Source organism: Pelodiscus sinensis, chromosome 8, assembly GCF_049634645.1.
Source record: "Pelodiscus sinensis isolate JC-2024 chromosome 8, ASM4963464v1, whole genome shotgun sequence".
Classification (NCBI taxonomy): Eukaryota; Metazoa; Chordata; order Testudines; family Trionychidae; genus Pelodiscus; species Pelodiscus sinensis.
Window position 1 is genome coordinate 4,001,225 of NC_134718.1, and position 20,262 is coordinate 4,021,486.

Genomic DNA, 20,262 nt, shown 5'->3' on the forward strand with positions numbered 1-20,262 from the left:
AGTGCTCAGGAGAAATCCTGTTAATTTAGTTATTCGGCAAAATTAAGGAAAGGTGCAAGATTGACAGCTCTGGAGATTGAAATTCATAGCCCAGTACAGCATGCACACAGATGCTGCAAACTTTTCTCATGCTTCCTCATCAGTGGCCTTTGTCCCTGGTCTAGAAGGCTCACAGTTTGGGGAACAAGATAATTCAGGCTCCATGTTCATGTAGTCCTCCGCACCTCTGCTGAGACTGCCCCATATTGTAGCAGTGGGACCATGTCCAACTTATGGATGGAAATACAGAAGTGTTGGTAAAGCTGTCAACCTCCAAATTCACAGGGGCTAACTGTGTATTTAAGGACTAGATCAATATTAAATATTCTTGCTCTAAGAGCCCCAACTCAAACAGCAGTGGTACTCTGCATATAGCTGCTGTGACAGCCCTGGAAATGCCCTAACATACCATTGCCATCAGAATGGAAACTTTTTAAAGCTAACCAAAGAAATTGTGCACTCTGAATGCAGTGTGTGCTCCTTTTATCACCATGCTAACTGCTACAAGATATCTTCTATCCTTAGACTAAACAGTTTTATGTGCCTGCTGTCATTCTGAAGCTCATGTTGTGAAAAAATGAGTTCCCCTAACACCACTTCATGGCATCTTTCCTGCTCAGCCACTTATGCCCTAATTTATCTACCACTCCCTCAGTCTTCCCTCCAGACACCCTTCTTGTTCTTTTCACATTTTCCCCATATCCATATATCTATTATCTCTCTCTAAAGAATATATACTACAAACTCACAGGATATTTGTCACATTAATCTCCATTTGTGTGGGTTGCCCTTGCATGCCCATTGTCACATCTTTATTTGTTGATGCAGTACTGTCCCTGAAAGCAAGTTCTCCTTTTGCTTCAGTGTGTTTTTTGAATTTTGATACTCATTTTAAACGATTAATTCATCTACAAATTTGACATGGTTTCCCTGAGCTTGAACAAAGTCATTAATTGGATGTTGCATTATAAAACCCATCTCCCCTGCTTTTAACTGCATTTTTACATCTAAAGCTAACAATGGAACACTTCCAGCCCACATAATTAATCTCATTAGCACCAATCTTACACTTTTTTTTTTTTGCTGTTACAAAAGTCTTGGTTTCTGTTATTTCCACTCCAGCTTATCTGAGGATGTGGGTTTTACCCATGAAAGCTCATTATACTATATATTTTTATTAGTCTCTAAGGTGCCACAGGACCACTTGTTGTTTTAAAAGTTATGGACTGACACAGCTACTCCTGAGACTTTCTTACAGGGAAAATCTATCTAAATTGTGAACAAATATTTTCTGACTCATTTGATGCAAAGAAAAGATTTGTGTGTGGTGTGCAAAAGCAAATTTGTGATGAGAATAAAATCAAGCTAGCCATGTGTGTTTAAGAGCTGTATGTGTTTGAGAGTGAGAGCTGCTGGAGTGTTGGTATTGCAAGATAATGGTATCCCTGGAGCATTATGAGGCAAGGTGCAATCCACTGCTTCTCGGTAGATGATCTGTCTCATTTAGCACAGTCCCTGGAGTTGCTTCATTAGTCTTTTGTGATTATTTAAAAAAACTCCTAGATAAAAATTATTTAAAATAAGTGACTTTGCTGACTAGAAGCTGCCAGTTAGCATTAGAGTGTCTGCAGTTCAGGAAGAGCAAAAAGAGCCTCCTAGTCTTAGAATATCAAACAATCAATCCAAAGACTCGTGCCATCTAAACTGTGTTCTCCTGTTCTTTCAGGACACCTGACTGACAGTGAATGTAATCAGAGGCATATTTCCAAAAAGGGATCCCTCACAGACCGCAAGAGGAGTTCTAGCCGGGCTCGGAGAAAAGGGGATGAGATGCAATCTTCAGGATACCATAGTGAAGGCAAGGGGCATTGCTTTATTTGCTTCGTTGCTCTCTGTGTTTTTATGATTGTGTGTATGTGCGCCTATCTTGTGCGCTCTCTCTGTGTTTAGGTCTGTCTTGCCTCTGCTGATGTCCCTTTGTATGGCTTCAGAATGATATTGAGAAGAGTGCTGCCAGTTTAAAATGAAGTGTTTTTCCTTGTGCCTTTTCCTTTGTATATTGCAGGGGAAACACTGAAGGAGAAACAAGCCCCCAGAACAGCCCCTAAACCATCCAGCAGCACCAACAGACTGAGAGAGTTTAAAGAGACAGTCAGCAATATGATACACAACAGACCAGCCCAAGCAAATCAAGGCTCTCCTTGTGGAGAGAGTGTAGCAGGTCAGTCAGAAGTACGACGCCCCAAGAACTTGCCTGTGCGTTCTCATGACTGGGAAATGGAGAGTACGAGCAGTGAATCCAAATCCAGTTCATCTAGCAAGTACCGTCCAACCTGGAGACCCAAAAGGGAGTCTCTAAACATAGACAGCATCTTCAGTAAAGACAAGAGAAGCCATTGTGGCTACACGCAACTCAGCCCCTTCTCTGAAGATGCAGGTGAGGAAGGGGAAAGAGAAGTATGTTGTTGGGTTGTAACTGGAAAGATACAGTTAGGCGCAGAATTAATCATAGTTGTCACGTAGGGATGTTAGCGTATAGTCATTTAAATAATTAACTGATCAACCTGGGCTTATTGGTTAATCCTAACGACTACATGCATCAGAGGCAGCAAGGGGTGGGGGAGGGGAGAAGGGAGGCATGAGTTGGTGCCTGTGGGTGCGTGTGCCAGCTCTGGCAGAGCCACCTGTCACCCAATGTCTCCCACAGAGGCAGCAATGCAGGAGCCAATGCTCAGGGGGATCCTCATGAGCACCAGATCTTGCACAGCCACCTCCCCGCAGCGTGGAGAGTGAGGGGGGCAGGTGGGAGCTGGTACGTTTGGAAAGTCACCTTTCAAGCTGGCTTCCGTCACATATCAGCTCCCACAGAGCTGCCCGCCCTCCTCTCTCACAGTGCTGCCTCTTTTATCAGAGGCAGCAGTGCATGGGGAGGTGGAGGCGGAAGCTGGTACGCTCCAGGAGCCGGCTTGAAAGCTGGCTCCTTGTGCATATTGGCCCTTGCAGAGTCACCTGCCCTCCATGCTGCTGCCTCTTTATTAGAGGAAGCAGGGAGGTGGGGCAGGCAGGAAATGGTGCTCGCAGGGAACCAGCTTAAAAGCTGCTGGAAAAGTATTCACTCTGCATTGAAAGAACAAAAATTTTTAGAAAATCACTAAGACTATTTATTTGTTTTTATAACAACCCACAATGGGTCAAACAATCTCCAAACAGACTATGCAAAAAGGATATCAGGATGCATCCATTTATGCTACCGAAACAACAGTCTAGCAAGAGTTTGTACACGCTGTGCCAGAGCACAGGCAACATCTGTGGCATTTCTCAGTCGCATCTCTATCGCTGATATGTGCAGAGCAGCAAACTGGACATCAGTGCATACCTTTAGTAAACACGTGCAAGAGCGCAACAGTCCGCTTCAGTGCTAACTTTGGGCTTTCGGCGCTATCCACCATTGTTAATGTACCTCTGAGCCCCTTCCCCTTTTCTGAGGGGCACTGCTCAATAGTCACCTAGTCACCCAAAGTGGAGAAGCTATGGAGACACTCCTCAAAGAAGAAGAGAAGTTTACTCATCTGTTGCAGTAACAGAGATTCTTAGAGAAGTGTCCCTGTGGGTGGTGGTCTTCCCACCCTCCTGCCCTCTGAAGTAAGATGAAGGCCTAGAATATAAGCCCCAACCGCCTCCTGAATAACTACACCCTCTACTCAGAGTTTCATGTAGATCAGGGGTGGGTGATTAGAGGCGGCTAATGGGCCAGATCTGGCCCACCAAACCACTGGATCTGGCTTGCAGCCACCTCGCTAGCACCTTCACTACACAGCAGCTGCTGCTTTAAAGGTTGGCTCTCCATGCTCTGCATGCTGGGGAGGGACTTGAAGGCTTTGTGTGCTGTCCCACCCCTTAGCAAAATCCCTTAGCTCCCATTGTCCAGTTTCTAGCCAATAGGCCCTGAGAAATTTTGCTGGAGGCAGGGACAGTGAGTGAAGTCTCCTCCCTCCCCATGCTGGAGCAGAGCCACATGCAACAGCCAACCTAGCAAAAAGGCATGGAGCTTGTCTCATGTTCCTGCTGGGCTACTGGCTGGGAGCCACCTAGGTGGTAAGCACCTTCCAGCCAGAGCCTTCCTCTGGAACCCACCCCCACTCTCCTCCCCAACTTCTTGCCCTAAGCCACCACCCAAACCCTCTGTATCCCCTCTCCCCACCTCCTCCAGGTCACAACTCCCTCCCCGACCCAGCATTCCCTCCTACACCACTCCCAGACCCTGCACCCCATGTCCCTGCCCCTGATCATAATCCCTTCCTCCACCCAAACTCCCTCAGACCCCACTCCCTCTCCTGCACCTCAGTTCTCTATCACAAGCTCCCTCACTATCCCAGACCTCGCACTCTCTCCATAGAAGTGTGGCCCTTGGCCACTTACCTAAATCTTGGGGTAACCCTTATTAAAAACTATTGCCCACCTCAATGTAGAGTCTCTGTAGAGAAGGAACTGGCATACCGTTGGCTATGCACCACTATGTAACCACTCAGAGAAGTGCATAATGGCTACCATGTATGCACAGCCCCACTAGGCACTGCTACCACAAATCCCCCATTACAAGTGCAGTGTCAGGACACCTAAAATGAAGCACCTACAGGGACAGCCATCCTAAAGAACTTCAGTTACTGCACAGGTGAGTATCCTTTTCTTTTCCTTCCTTCAGTGAAATAGATCCTCCTTTCTGTCTTTTACTGGATTCCCCTTGACAGGGATGATTCGGTCTCCTTGCTTATAGGTTTCTTTTTTCCTTTGGATGAAGCAAGTTTCGCTAAATGGCAGGTATTAAAAACACATTGCTTGGGGAAAATCACGATGAGTCTAAAGCTTCATTTCCCTTTTTCTTCTGGAAATTACTTCATGTTTTTAGAGATGCTATAAAGATATTGTCTGGATTCTTGAAATTGTCTGGACGATTTTTATCCCTGAACACAGAACCACAGTACATTTGATTTAAACAGGGTTAGAAATCCAAAAACTAGCAGCTAACATGATAGAATTCAACCTGACTCTTCTGCTATCTCATGTTCTTTTCTCTTGACAGCCAAGGAATTTATAGAAGATGAGCTGAAGGAACCAGCAACTCAAGGCACAAGGCCAAACCAACTAAACATCAGGTATAAGCCCTGGGGTCGGGGATGGGGCACTCAGCACCTGATGGATCAGCATCCTCGTCTGATCCAAAGGATGGAATCTGGCTATGAGAGCAGCGAACGCAATAGCAACAGCCCAGTCAGTCTGGACATGCCCTTGTCTGAGAGCTCCAGCACCCACAGGTAGATGTTAACAAAGTGCACTCTTGGACTTTTGCTTCTCTTATGGCCCTGCAAACTAGGATCTCTGAGAACTAAATTGTGGCTCTTGAATACGGAGCATAAGCATTGCCCTTCAGTCTCAGTCTGCGGCTCTTGTAGACAACAGTGCAGGCAGATTATGGGAAATAAGCTGGTAATGCTGTGCCATGGCAGCATTCCTTGTTTGGCTGGACACTAATTTCTACGTCTCAGAAGGATTTTAGGAGGGTGACTCAACCAGCTATTGGGGGGGTGGGTGGGGAGAGATGGATATAGAGAGCTCTGTCCTGAGGCTGTGTCAAAAACCAAAGTTGCAGGATGCTGGACCCAGTTTGTTTTAAATTTAGACGCTGTCTGTCACTGCTGTCCATGTGAAAAATTAATCTGGCCTATTACCTTTGACTCAGTGAAATTACTGTCTGACAGTAAGCATCCCTGTGTCAGGCTCTGTTTTGGAGCATGTGTACTGTTTAATAGACTGGCATGGGAACATGTCTCCCTGAGGACTTCATTGGGGCCTTCTGTGTACTATAGAATCCATAAACAATGAGGAGTCCTGTGGCACCTTAAAGATGAACAGATGTATTTGGGCATAAGCTTTTGGGTAAAAAGTGCTTCATCATGTGCTTCTAAGGAAATTTCTCTTTAGTAGTGAAATACCCTCCAGCTGCTTCATTTCCAGGATTTAGGATCTATCCCAGTGATACTTGTAGGAAAGGGGCAGATGGTGACATAGTTGCAGTTGCAATCTTCTGTGTTCTTCAGAGAGCCACATTTCCCATCATTGCTTTGGAGAGCTCTTTTTTAATGATCTTGTACAATAAGGGAACATAGTGCCAAAATAAAGAGGAACTGGTGTTTGGATATTTTGATGCAGTTTTTGATCCCTCTTGCAGAAAATATATGACTGGAAGTTATAGTTTTTGGGTGTGTTTGGGAAAAGGGAAATAAATCTTATAGTTGGGGACTGAGAAACAGGAGCCAGATTCCTATGTAAATAAAGAATAAAATCTTAAATATTATTTGAGAAGAGGTGAATTCTTTTTTGTTCCCTTCCCCCAGGGATTTTTCCATAGAATCCTTTTAAAATACCATCTCTTTTGAAGCTGTGTGAAAATAAGGTGAAGATGAAATGTTATTGCCAGACTGAAAAAATGTAGGGCTGTCTTGTCCTTCTTTCCAGCACTCTGTACATTTCCATCCCCTGAAAAGATTGGCAAAATGTTTAACCATTGTCTCCCCCCCCCCCCCACTCCCGTTTCAAGGGATTCTCATATGAAGCGATCTAGTGGATTGGTTCCTGCCTGGCGTAATATCCCAAAGTCACATAGCAGCAGCATCTTAGAAGTGGAATCTGCTTCCTCAACTGGATGGACAAGCAGCCAGCACTCCCTAGGAAATGGTAAGAGACCTTTTCAACCCCCAATTTCCACAATCGTCGAGTTTAAAATGTAGTGAGGTAATTTCGTAATCTCTGGATATTTTTCCTTCACAGTGGAGGCAGATGCAAGAAAGGGAAAAAGACTCAGGAATCTGGTACAACTTTTTGGGACTACAGTTCTTGTTTATTGCATTACCAGTTAGTATCACCAGGAGCCTGTTAGGACATACCTTTCATTCATCTTGAGAGGCATCCTTCCTCAGGCAGTGACTTAAACTGACACACCAGAGGAAAGTAATACTCTCTCCCTCCATCCTCTCATAATTTCAGCTGCCCAACTAAACAGGTAGTTAGAATATTCCTCTCAAAATACAGCCAATTATCATTAACCATTATTGGTATCTTTTGTGAAGAAGCAAGCTTGCAACAGCATCTAGACCCAAACTTGTCAAGAATAAAAAGGAGGTAGGAAAAATAAGTAAAAAGGGTAGGGGACAATTTAAGGTAACCGGACAATGGCTTGCCTTTCCTACGGATGTTCAGTATAGATACACATTCCTTTGGAATTCAAGATTCCTGAATTATTGATTCTGAAGTTGAAGGGTGGGGTTAAGCTATCTTCTGAAAACAATACTGCAGATTTGAGTTGGGGAACACGCTTGGGTGTTCTCAGCACACCAGGTTGTTAGTTGCAGGATGATTGCTTGTTCCACATAAACCTCAGAGAGCTCAGAGTGGTTTGCTTGGCCTGCCTACCTTTCTTGCCTCATCTTAAGGGCAGGATGGTTCAGATCCTGATGAACAAGTCCACTGCAATGTTTTAGACCAATAAACTAAGTGTAGCCTGGTTGTCGGCCCTTTGCCAAGGAGCTTCCTGGCTGTGGGACTTCTGTATGCAGCCTGCTGTTCATCTTGTGGCAGCACACTTTCCAGGGACAGGAATGTGTTGGCAGGTTACCTCAGCAGGATCTTCTCCTTTTGCCATGAGAAGTCACTCCATCCGAAAATGGTTAGTGTAATCTCTCAAAGATGGGAACTCCCTGGGAATGCCCCCCCTTTTGCCATTCATAGCATACATTCTCATACACCAGTGCATGAGGAGGGCACTCCAGAGGATGCCACACCCAGTCCTCTATGAGACCATTGAGGTAAAAAATTCTCTTGAACAACACTTATAAAAGACAGGCAAGTTTTTTCCTTTCCCTGCATTGGACTTGCCTGGGATCACCTAACGGCAATGTCAGGTAACCACACAGGTCCTTGAGCTACTGGAGGCAGCTACCGGTGCAGGAGATAGTTGGTGCTGCAACAGCACCACCATGTTGGGTGCTGGGCTGCCTCCACCTCAGGGCCCCTGTAGCAGCAGCTGAAATAGGAGTCCTGATGTAGGTTCAATGGGAGGCATGGGGAATCCAGAACTCAGAACATAGTTGAGCCATGGAAGAGAGTTAGGGGCTCCTTGGAGCTGAGCCCCAGGCAGGGGGAACTAAAGCAGAAACAGAGCACCAGGGACGTGCGTGTCCGCGTGTGTGTGCGCGCATACAACACACCTCCAATATTTGTTGGGGGCACAGACCTCCTTCAGCCCCTGGAGCCACAGGAGGAGCCAACAGTTTCTTCAACCCGAGATCAGTCTTCTGCCAGCCCTTATTACCTGCAGCATAGGTGGAGATAGGAAAATGGCAGAGCCTGGCCCCCCTGTGTTCAGTTTTATGTTCTTAGTTCATATGCCTGGAGAATACAAGTTCAGGCATGTCTGGGAGACATTGCTGAGTCCCCAAACAAGGTGGAGCAATTCCCCTGGTGTGGTCTCATGAAGGTAAGGTATGAGTTGTAGCTCTTTTGCTGGACAATGGCAGTTGATAGTTGTTTAACCCCTCAGTTACTTTGCCTTACTGTTGTCTCTGGGGAGCTAATAGCCTGCTGATCTTTCAACTTGTTTTAGTGACAAACATACAACTCGGGTTGCCAGGTATCCGGTTTTGAACCAGACAGTCCAGCATTTGAGCTTTCTGTTCAGGAAATAAATTGAGAAAATATAAGTGTCCGGTATTTTCTAAATAAGATGTAATGTAGATTGTGATGTAATGTCAAGTGTGTCTGGTATTTTTGTTGAAACCATCTTGCAACCCTACATATAACTCATAACTTCATATGAACTAAAGACGTACATATTTAGACAGAACAGAGACTTTCAGCTGATCATAAACTTTCCCCAACACCTTCCCTGGAATGCTTATATATAATATCATAATTGTATACAGATGAGGAATATTAGGGGTTACAGGGTGCTCTCCCAAGGTACAGAGTATCTCATGGTACGTCTACACTACCATCCTAGTTCGAACTAGGGTGGTAATGTAGGCAACTAGAGTTGCAAATGAAGCCCGGGATTTGAATTTCACGAGGAGTAACGGTAGTTCCGACTAGGAAACCTAGTCCGAACTACCTAGTCCGTGCTGCGTGAAGCCGCGCGGCACGGAGTCCGCACTAGCGGACATTTAAAAAGGGGGCGCCCGGCTTTATGCAAATGAAGCCCGGGAAATTCAAATCCCGGGCTTCATTTGCAACTCCGGTTGCCTACATTACCACCCTAGTTCGAACTAGGGTTGTAGTGTAGACATACCCACAGCGAGTTAATAAAATCCTTTTGTAATCATGAATTATTGGTGTTAAAGTTTCTCCTCCTGCTTCTACGAAGAGAACCTTAAATACTGATGTTTTTAAAGAGATTTTTAAAGTTCGTGCCGTAGGTGTTATGTCACGGAATTATGAGTCAGTAGTCCTCTCCATAAGGCTTTCATGCAACCATATCTAGAATATTGCAATTTGTATGTTAGTAAATGTAAGTCAGCACCATGAAAAGCAACACAAAGATTAGGGTGCTAGTGGGATTGGTTTGAGGAAGGACTGACTACATGAAGCATAGATAATTATAGAGGGCTGCAAGAACATTGGAGCTATGTAAACACCCACAATGTCAAGAAAAGGATGAAGGGCTTAAGTAGGAATAATGGGAGGGATTTTAGTGTGGGGATGTTTTAAGTTGAATGTCCCCCCCCAAATAAGAGGACAGTAAGGTTGTAAAAGTGAAGTGGTGGACACTGCATAATTTGGAACATGCAGTGGTGTTGTAGCCATGTTGGTCCCAGGATATTAGAGAGACCAGGTGGATGAAATACTATCTCTTACTAGATGGACTTCTGTTGATGAGAGAGACAAACGTATGAGCTCTTCTGCAGAGCTGGGAAATTTACTCAGGCTATGTCTACGCTGCAGCAGCACCACTATAGTGCTTGTGATGGAGATACTCTAAGCTTATGGGAAAGATCTCTTCCGTCAGCTAAGCTCCTGCCTGCACAAAAGGTAGTAGCTGACAATACTGTCTGCATTGGAGATTAGGTCAGTGTAATTTGTCACTCAGGGCTGTGGATTAGTCACACTCCAGAGTGACATAAATTATACCAAAATAACCTGTAGAGTAAACAAGGTCTCAAAGTGTCACAGGTAAATTACAAGGTGGAGTAGATTGAATTGTCCCTTGAAATATGCTGAACAAAGTGCAGTGGTCCATTAACACCTGTCCATTCATAGGGAAGAAAGGGTAGAGGTGGAAGCAGCTGGGGTTGTGTTATTAGATCATAGATTGGCTCTGCAGCTCCTACTGGCTGGGAAGCGTGGCCAGAGAGAGCAGTGGGGGGAGGGAGCACACAGAGATGCCTGTTCACACCTCTGACTAGGAGCAATAGGGACATATAGCCCTTAGTTGGGAGCTGCCTGAGGTGAACACCCCCAGGATCCAGCACCCCAAAACTCCTCCTGCAGCCTCTCCCGCACCCTGAAGCTCTCATGGCCATTCCTCCACCTAGGAGCAACAGGAACATGCTGCTACCAATGAACCATAGTGAGCAAGGTGGGGAGCCTGCCAGTGCTGCACCAACCTGACTATAAACTGGACTTTCCATGAAGATTAGAAATGCTGATTTATAAAGCGTTTGGGTTGCTGCAGTGCTGGACAACACAGCTTTTACTGTCTCTGGATTTTTTTTGTCCTTTATAACTAAATACTTACTATGCTGAGTAATCTGATCCATCTTGTATTTAGCTGTGACACTCTGTATAAGTTTCCCAGACCTAAACAAGAGTTCTGTGTACCTCAAAAGCTGCTCTCTCTCACCAGAAGAAGTTGATCCAATAAAAGATATTTCCTCACCCACTTCTCATCTGAACATCAAACTAGATAAAATGTACAAAGCACAACATATAGTGGGGGAGAACCTGAATTGGCAAGGAAGTAGGCTAAAATGATCCAGTAATCTTTCCCATTTCTAAATCTTTTAGAAAAATTAATATAAAATATGTAAGCTATAATATTTAAATTAATAAAATAGCTTTTTACTAAGTGCTGCCTTTTGTGTGCTTCCGGTGGCACTTGCCTTTGTCTTCAAGTTTTCCTTGCTTCCTATATAAAATGGACTTACAGAAGATTAAAAGAGCAAAACAAGTTGAGCTGCTGCTACAGCAGAGTGTGCGTGTTGGGAATGGGGCACCCACTGAAAGTACCCATGGCTCTCTCTGGTGTTTGAAGGTGGAGAAGCGCCTGCCCCATCGAAGAGCGAACTGGATGAGTTACAGGAGGAAGTGGCAAGGAGGGCACAGGAACAGGAGCTACGCAGGAAACGGGAGAAGGAACTGGAGGCAGCAATGGGCTTTAATCCCCGTCCCAGCAGGTTCATGGACCTAGATGAACTGCAGAACCAGGGTAATTGGCCCAGGCTGGATGTGGCTGGTGTGGGGTGTTGGATGGGTTTGGAATATAGTGTTGCATATGTGGGAGGTGGAGAAGGTGTGTTTGGTCTTTTGATTTTTTCCAGTAAGTCTCTTGCTTTTTCTTCCCCATGACAATTCTACAATTATTCAACAGAAGTCTCCCATGGCGAGACAAGATGGTCTCAGAATTTATCAGAAACGTGGAGAACAGGAAGAGAATGCTGAATTTATAATGCAAAATAATCTAATTTTGGAAAAACAACAACAACAACAAAAAACCTGTGTTCTGGCCAAACACCAAACTCAACTTACCAAAACAAATATTTGAGCTACACTTAAAATTTAGGATGGTGTTGCTGTGTCACTCCAAGCTCTGACTTTTTTCCCCAACACACTTAAATCCATAGCTATCCTGGCCTAATTCCTGGAGTTGCTGTGTCCAGGTTGATAGAAGAACATTGTCGCTCAGGAAAGTGGTGCACCTATAGGCTATTTCTAGACTACATTCTATTTTAAAAAGAAGATCTGCAAATTCTGTAGAAATTTGCATATCTTCTGATCTCACTTTCGAAAGAGGACACATTTTTCAAAAGAAAAAAAAGCTCTTTCTTAAAAAATGAGGTTTACACAGTTTTTTGAAAAAGGGTTTTTTCCCCGGAAAAAAACCGCATCGACTGCTTTCACTTTTGAAAGATCCTCTTTTGAAAGTGAGATCGGAAGAAGATATGCAAATTCCCATGGCATCTGTATATCCTCTTTCAAAAAAAAAAATGTAGATGTACCCATAGTGTTAAAAAAGACCATACCTACATTACAGGATTCTTAGGGTCAGCTAGGATGCCACATGTGAGTAACTGTAGATCCTCTGGTGTGGCCCTTTCCACTTGCATTGGCAGGAGATCTTCACAATTTTTGTGCTTCTCCAATCTTGCATGGTGATCAACAGTGCAATAGTTACCAGTTTGACCTCTAATTGTTGCCATAAGACTTTGGTTAATGACCCCTAGAAATGAATAGGGCATTCACCATTCTTTGATTTGTCTTCTCACGCGGTCTACGGAATTGTGCAGATATCAGTTACAGTTGGTTAATAGTATTAAGTGTCTGTTCACAAACTTAAGTGTTACTGATTTAATTTTTTTTTAAATTCAGATTTTGAAATAAAAGGCTACAGCCTCCAGAAAAATATGCCTTTTCATTGAGTCACTGGGAACAGTCCCAATTTGACCCTGGGTAATGGCCCACTATACATATTGTTAGAAACATCCAACTGTTTGGCATACTAGAAAGGCACCTAACATCCAAGAGTGTTATACGGTATTTGGGGGCCATGGACTCTGGCATGATAGCGAGGGAGGCTAGATGGCTCCTGAACCTTCTGGGTGGTTCATGGTTTGCTTATGCACAAGACTCCAGAACATTTCTGTCCCATTTTCCTTCCACTAAATAAATGGTTTTGCCCATGCGTTGGCCAAGTGCAAATTGCTTAGAGTCTGGCTTTCAGTGGTCACACATTTTACCTATGAAAATGCTGCTGTTCTGACTTACTGATCTACCTGACTTCTTGTTCATACTCAGCACATCTGCATTTACTAGGTTTCTCTGGAGTTCTTAAAATAAGAATTGTATATGGTAGTGAAATGTATGTTACCCATGTCAAGGAGGCTTTCTATTTTGGCTAAGTGAAATATTAATTTTTCTGCCTTCACAAGAAAGGACAAATGAGCAGATTTTGGCATGCATTGTTAAATTTTCATGAGCAATTTTGTATGCTGTTCTAATAAGTGGCTTGAGACCTGTTGTCCGTAGGTCAGAACATCTTGTTTCTCTTGAGCTCGCCTATGTTTTGGTACTTTTCAGGGGTCATCACCTTCCTTTTTTCCCCACTTTTTGAAGTTGTTCAAAAAGAATTTGTGGGTCTTGTCTCCCTGTTCTCGGCTCCTCCTCCATGTGCTCTGCTCTCTCCTCCTCCTAAGGCTGCAGAACTATTCTGCACTCCAGCAGCTTCTTATGGTGGTCAGTGTGCATTAGTGGGTGAAAGGCTCTGATATTCATTACAGTCTGCTGAAGTAGGTATCATTTCCCAGGCACCTCTGAATTGTTTCACATGGAATAAAGTGTGTTGGAGATAACTAGTCATTAAAATTGCTGGAAAGGGGTTTGCAAGCATGTTAACACAGTCTGGCCACAGCATTTGTGTGGTATTTGAGACATACTATACGCCAGGTTGGGTAAAATATGGCAAAGAGGTTCGATCAGGCCTGCCAAACATTTCCCTCCAGCCTGCTAAGTCCCACAGTGTAGCGGGGCACTCAGGCAATCTGCCTGCTGTGGCCCCAGCCACGCCACTTCCAGAAGTGGTCAGCTGCTGCTAGCAAGTGTCTTTGCACACACCTTGGAGTTGGGGTGCACCATCCTCACAGCTCCCATTGGCCAGAAATCAGACAGTGGAAGCTGCAGGGGTGGTGCCTGGCGCACACAGTTCCTCAACGCCCTCCAGGCTTCAGTGGCCCACTACCAGTCCCTCCCTAGTCCTGTCTCCGGGCGGACAGCAGTCTCTCCTGGCCATTCCTCCCTGGCCAAAGGCACGCCTCTGCCTGCCCGGTTGCTTCCTGCAACCCTGCCTTGTGGTCTTATGGCCTGGGCTTCCCTGGCTCGAACTCCCCCAGCCTATTGCAGCTGCCTTGTTGCAGAACCGCGGCTGCCTCCTTGCAGCCCGGCCTTTTAGGGCTGCCTCCATGCGAGCCCTGCCCTCTGTGACTGCCTTCTTGCAACCCTGGGCCTCAGGCTGGATAGCCTGGGTTTGCTAGGCCAAAGCCTCTCTCATTGCAGGCAGGCAGGTATCTCTCCTCCTTTCAGGAGCTGCTCTTATAGTCTCCAACTGGGCCCTCCTTATTTGCCTCAGCTGGGCTTCCCCCTGACTCCAGGTCTTCCTTAAAGGGCTAGTGCAGGGCAACGCCCCGCCACACTCTGCCAAAAATTATTGCTCACCCCTGCTGTACACTGTGGGTTTTTTTTTCTGTAACAGTAGTTGCTTTTGACATCTGAAATATCCACATCCCTAAGTGATGTTAAGATGTTCTCATCAACCTAGCTACTGCCACTTGGGGAAGTGGATTATCTATGCCACTGAGAGAACCCTTCATGTTTGCATAGGTAGCATCACACTGAAGTGCTACAATGGTGCTGCTCTAGTGTTTTCAGTACAGAGAAGCCTTCTGGCATACTCTAAAACAGTGGTTCCCAACACGGTGCCTGCAGGCGCCATAGCGCCCGCTGGGGCATTTATGTGCACCCGCCCAGTGATTGGGGCTGGCCCTGCCCCAGGCATGCGGTGCATGCACAGTGCTGGCCCTGGGCGCGTGGCACATGGGCGGTCCCGCTCCAGGCACGCGGTGCGTGCGCGGCCCAGCCCTAAAAGGTTGGGGACCACTGCTCTAAAACAAAGGATTCTGTTTCCAAACAGTTTTGAAGGTTTGGCATTTATTTTCATTCCCCTTCAGAATAAAAACTACACCCTGAATTTTTTCACAAAAGTTACTCATGGAGTAGCCAGTAGCTCAGGACATTCAGCTGGGGTAGGGGAGATCCACCTTCACATCTCTGCTCTGCCTCATTTGGAGCAGGGACTTGAAGATGGATCCCCACTGTCTGAGGTGAGAGCGCTAACGAGAGGATTATTATTGGCTATTCTGGGGTGCAGAGCGGGTAAGTGCATCTGTCACTTTCATCAGAAATTCCATCCTGGACCTGAAAAATCTTCCTGACAAAATTGGAATCGAAACAGATATATTTCTTCAACAAGTTTGTTCTGATGAATCAGCATGTTCTGACAAAAAAGGAATTAATCAAAAAATTCCCAGTTTGTTAACAGTCACATGAATAAGTCACTTCAAATGACTGGCCAAAGCCTGTCGTTTACAGTAAAACTACTGCTCCAGACATTGGTGTAGATGCTAATAAGCCTTGACTTTGTAATCTCAACAGTAAAGTAGTAGAAATAGCACTGACTGGAATTTGGAGATATAATACCAAAGTTTGCTCTGTTACCTTGGTGTAAATTGGAAGTGACTCAACTGAAGTCAGCAGATTTACATGGTTATAACGGAGTTCTGTCTACAGCAGAAAGCTTTACATAAGATGTGATTTTTAAACAGATTAAGTTAAACCAATGCAACCTTCTATGTTAGACACTCTTATTTCAGGTCAAATGTAGCTTATTTTGGTTTAGGTTAAATTGATTCTTAATTGATGTAAATTGATCTTTTGCACAAATGCAACTAAAATCCATTTAAAATCATATAATATATTGAAGCAGCATAACTTTCTGCTGTAGACAATCACAGAGAATATAATTTGGTTGACGGTCTGGTGTTTTCTTTCATGCAGTCTTGTTTTTTTTAAAGGAATGTACAAAGTCCTGCTTCTCTGAACATTGGAGGACCAAGAACAAAAGGAGCAGTATCTTAGTATCCCAAGCCTCTTTAGCCAAAAACAGTCCCCCAAACTCTCTAGCTTTTCCCATTTTTCCAGGGTCACACTGTGCTTTCTTGTTTCTTGTCTCTGCCTGTCTCTGTACATGCACGCACACACTTACTTTACCCAAAACAATCTGCAGCAAAATCCCTCGTTACCCTGAGTAAAACACACAAACAGTGGCTTACAGTCCTTTTATCAGACAGTGCTTATGATTACCTGATCCTGACAGTTGTGTTAATTAAGGGTATGCCACACCCAGTCTCAGAGTTTGTGATTCTTGCAGTCCCCAGTGCTCCTCAACATCCTAATACCCTTTAAAAAGGAACAAGAGTTTGGGAAAGGTACAGCCTCTACAGGTAGGCTGCTACAAATGACTCCCATATGGAAAGATTCTGTGCTAACAAGTGGGAGGAAGGGTAAAGGAAAAAAAAGAATGCAAATGAAATGAAGAGTGCTGCCCCTTGCAGGGAGGAGTGATGGCTTTGAGAGGTCCATGCAGGAAGCAGACTCAGTCTTTGAAGAGTCGCTGCATCAGGAGCAGAAGGGAGATTGTGCTGCAGCTCTTGCTCTCTGTAACGAAGCTATATGTAAGTAACTAATTGCCTGAGTTACTGTGCTTTTGGCAGTTTACTAATATCACAGAACAGGTCTGTAAAATTTACTGACTAGTCATCTGAAATTCTCAGGTGGGAAAATGAGGAGTGTGCTGGTTTCTACTGGTGTGGTTGGAGCTAGTGGTTCCTCTTTCTAAGCACCATTATTTCTGGATTTTAGTCCCATTCCCCTCCACCAGCTTGGCTCCCTCTGGGCTGTTGTGTCTAGTGCAGTGGCAGTAAGAACACTGGGATGTCTGTTGTCTTGCTGCTAATTGGTGCATTTCAGCAGGCACCTAGTAGGTAATTCTTCTCCTGCTTTCTTATACACAGTAAGCAGTTTTCCCAGTCCAGAGACCAAATTACAGAGGGTTTAAGCCCTAAACCTGTCAGTACAGTATGTAGAAAAGGAGCATGAGAGAAGATGACTCCTGTCACCAACAAGAAAAGGAATGAACTGTGCTGTACTTATTCACATCTCAGGAGGAAGTGGCGGCGTCAAGATTTTGAAGGGCTAAATATTTGCTGTGAATTATGGGAGTTATGTGCTACAGCATTTTTTTGTTTGTTTCTGTATTTTATAATTTGACTGGCTGGCTATCCCACTCCAACTTCCATTCCCCACTTGCTGGTTAGTAAGATTGCAAAACAGAACAGGTAATACCATGGATTTGCTAAGGCAAAATATGTTTATAGAAATTGGCTTTTCTGTTTTACAAAACAAGATCAAGATACAGCTCTCATGAAAGTTCTGTGAGCCTGCATCCCACCTGGCTATGCTCTGATTATAAATCCTGACCAAGTTTCTGTGCACATAAAAGAACCATGATATGGGAATAAGGAGTTGTATAGATGGAAGATGAAGAATGATATAGCATTTTCTGTGAGGGCTGGAGAAAGACCCACCCTATGTTAGGAGGAGGAGGGTTTGGCTAAAAACTAGATTTTTTTTTTTTTTTTACTCATTTTGGTTTAGTTTCAGTTAATCTGTTGGACACATGGCTAACCTGAATGTGCATTAATGGAAATGAAAGCATCCTTGTAAACTTCTCTGTGGCAGCATTTGCATGGTCCATATTTTATGTTCTTGCTGCATCTTTTTTTTCTTTTTTCAATTTTAGTCCTTTTTTCTGTTTTTTGTTTCTGCTGTTTTCTTTTGCATTTTAGCTAAACTAAGACTTGCCATGCATGATGCCAGCTCTAGCACTCACAGCAGAGCCTTAGTCGATAAGAAGCTACAAATCTGTATCCGAAAAGCACGGAGCCTCCAGGATCACATGCAGCAGCAGCCATCGCAGCCGCCGCCGCCGCCACCAACCTGCCGCCCACGACAGGGGGGCACCATGACCCAATCTACAAGGTAGTCCAAGTATATCAAGTAGAGCAGATCTGAGCTGTACTGACCAGAAACATGGTCTAGAAAGAAGTAGTGAACTGTGTGTTCCCCTGGTTACTCAAAATCCTGTAGCATTCTTCTTCATGGCATGCTCAGGTCATACCATGTTATAGGAAAGCACACTTAAGTGCATCCATGGTTTTAGTAGGCTAGGTTATGTGCGCCAAGTCAAAATGAGGCCTGTAATAAGAGGCGTTTAGAAATTAATTCTCGCTGTTAGAACAGACCTGTGTACCAACAGAAAAGTGACTGTTAAAAGAAGAGATGTGTTTTAAGGTGAAATGGTAAGGTTTAAAAAAGAAAAATTAGCAAATATCTTCAGAGCTGAAATGAGTTAAACTATTGTTATAGTGAATGCCCTGAAATAACTACCATGTGGAGGGCAGTCGCATGTCTGCAGTGCTCTTAGCAGGGAAACATGCATTGAACCTTTTCTTCTAGTCCACTTCTTCATTGGTGCACTGGTGCAGCTCTTGCAGAAAAGGGTTCACTTACAACCTGTCCTTGCCCTGTCAACTTTCCTGTTGTTTGCTGACTAATCGTCCTGATGCTACCTCTGTCCCACAGCCAGGTTCTCTGCCTTACAGTTGTCTCTAGTCAAATTTAGCAGTCTCTCCAGTTTCTTCCTCAGGATACTTTCTTTTCTGCTTTTCTACTCTAGTCTGTCTACTCCATTTGAGTCTCTGCTGCTACATCTTACTCAGCCCATCCAAGCACCTAGTTGTAGCTCCATTTGACCCTCTTTTCTCTGCCATCCCCTGCCACCTCTAGAATGCTTCTTGCCCAGCTTGCATCTATTTCTTTCCTCCTTCCACTTCCCCAACGACATGCTCTGCGACCAAATGCCCAGGTGGACACTCATGTGAGCATCCCTGCAGGGACAGAAATGCCGAAACCTGTACCTAAAAAGGCTATAATTCAGGGTTTTGCTCTGTTCTTGCAGCTGTTGAATTATGAACAATGAAAGCAGATCCCTGTGCTAATTAGTGGTCCAAAGTGCCCTCTGTTGTAGGAGAAACACTGAATGCTGACATTGGGCAGTGGCAGATTTAAAGCACAGATGCATTTTTACCATTAAAGATATCTTTCTTGGGATCAAACTCAAATATATTGCATGAGTGCCCATCCCTGCTAAAGGAGCTGTCCTATTACTACTCTGTACAATAAGTTTCTACTGCAGTGAGTTTTAACTTTGTATTCAGTGAAAAATGGCTGATTATATCTTGATTTTTGTGTCTTTGCTTTGATATGTATCAACATTTTTAAAAAAGCATAATTGTTGTTACTCAGAGCTATCCCCCCATGAATGCTAGGTTGGATCTTCTGCGTGGTAGATTTTATTTCTGGATCAGGCTTGAAGTCACACAATAGTCTTTTTTGATCCTATAGGAAATAATTATCTGAATTATGCACCAGTGTTTAGCTGCACATTGTCATCATTCTGCATATCCAGATTTAAGGTTAGAGCATTAATCTAACCAACACGAAGTGCTGCTTTGAGCAGCAGCAGTTTTCAGTTTGCCAGAGATATCACTGTCTGTCAGAGTTGTTTCCAGACCTCTAATTTTATTCATATAAATGATTCCTGGACTCCTGTGACTTTCTAGTTGCATACTAGAATGCTGATTAATGCAGAAGAAATTCAAAGTGACCCAAGGACATGCATTGTATATATTTTATGTAAGATAAGTGCACATGGTTTTTAATGCTTTTAAATGTTTTCGTTAATTTATTAGATAAATAATTCAAAGTTGAAAAAAATGAGAAGGAAACTAAGGAAAATGTTTTGCATTCTATTCTATTTCTCTCCTTCCCAAAGTTATTCCCCATTACTTTAGAAAAGAGAACCTGAGAGGAATGTTGCCTGTTAAGACCATAAATATAATGATTCTCTTGCATGGTTTGTAGCAATCTCTTGGAGAGACTAATTTTGGAGGGGAATTTGTAATACTTAATTTTAATTTTTTTAAACTTTTATAATGTCCCCACATATACTCAAGCCCCTAGCCAAAGTGCACAGAATGCTTTAGAACAGTTGTAAAAATGTCACAATAAACTCTTATAATAAAAATTAGCTTTTAATATTTGAAAAAAATAAAATAGATTGAGAGTGTCACTCATTAGTAGGAAGGAAAGAAAATGAAGATGTTAAATTAACAAAAGCAATTCTTTTGGCTGAGAAGTTTTTAATTTGTTTGTGCAAAGAGAAGTGAATTGAGGTGGACATCGGGGGGATAGCCTTAGGGATAATTTTTAAAAAGAGCATTACTAATA

At 43.8% G+C, this 20,262-nt stretch overlaps 1 protein-coding gene and 1 long non-coding RNA gene across 10 annotated transcripts in view; one reads left to right on the forward strand and one right to left on the reverse strand.

Annotated features, from left to right (window-relative positions):
- USP54 (ubiquitin specific peptidase 54) overlaps positions 1–20,262 on the forward strand; it is a 114,972-nt gene that overhangs the window by 80,424 nt on the left and 14,286 nt on the right. For 8 of the 9 annotated variants that reach the window (XM_075935638.1, XM_075935637.1, XM_075935634.1 and 5 more), the window contains 7 exons: positions 1,766–1,897; positions 2,105–2,476; positions 5,120–5,351; positions 6,635–6,771; positions 11,339–11,512; positions 16,467–16,586; positions 17,760–17,952. In XM_075935638.1, the coding sequence (XP_075791753.1) occupies positions 1,766–1,897; positions 2,105–2,476; positions 5,120–5,351; positions 6,635–6,771; positions 11,339–11,512; positions 16,467–16,586; positions 17,760–17,952 (1,360 nt within the window). The other variant, XM_025177889.2, reaches the window with a different exon arrangement.
- Positions 1–20,262, reverse strand: part of LOC142830477 (uncharacterized) — an 80,315-nt gene that overhangs the window by 40,368 nt on the left and 19,685 nt on the right. The gene's annotated exons all lie outside the window — the stretch shown is intronic.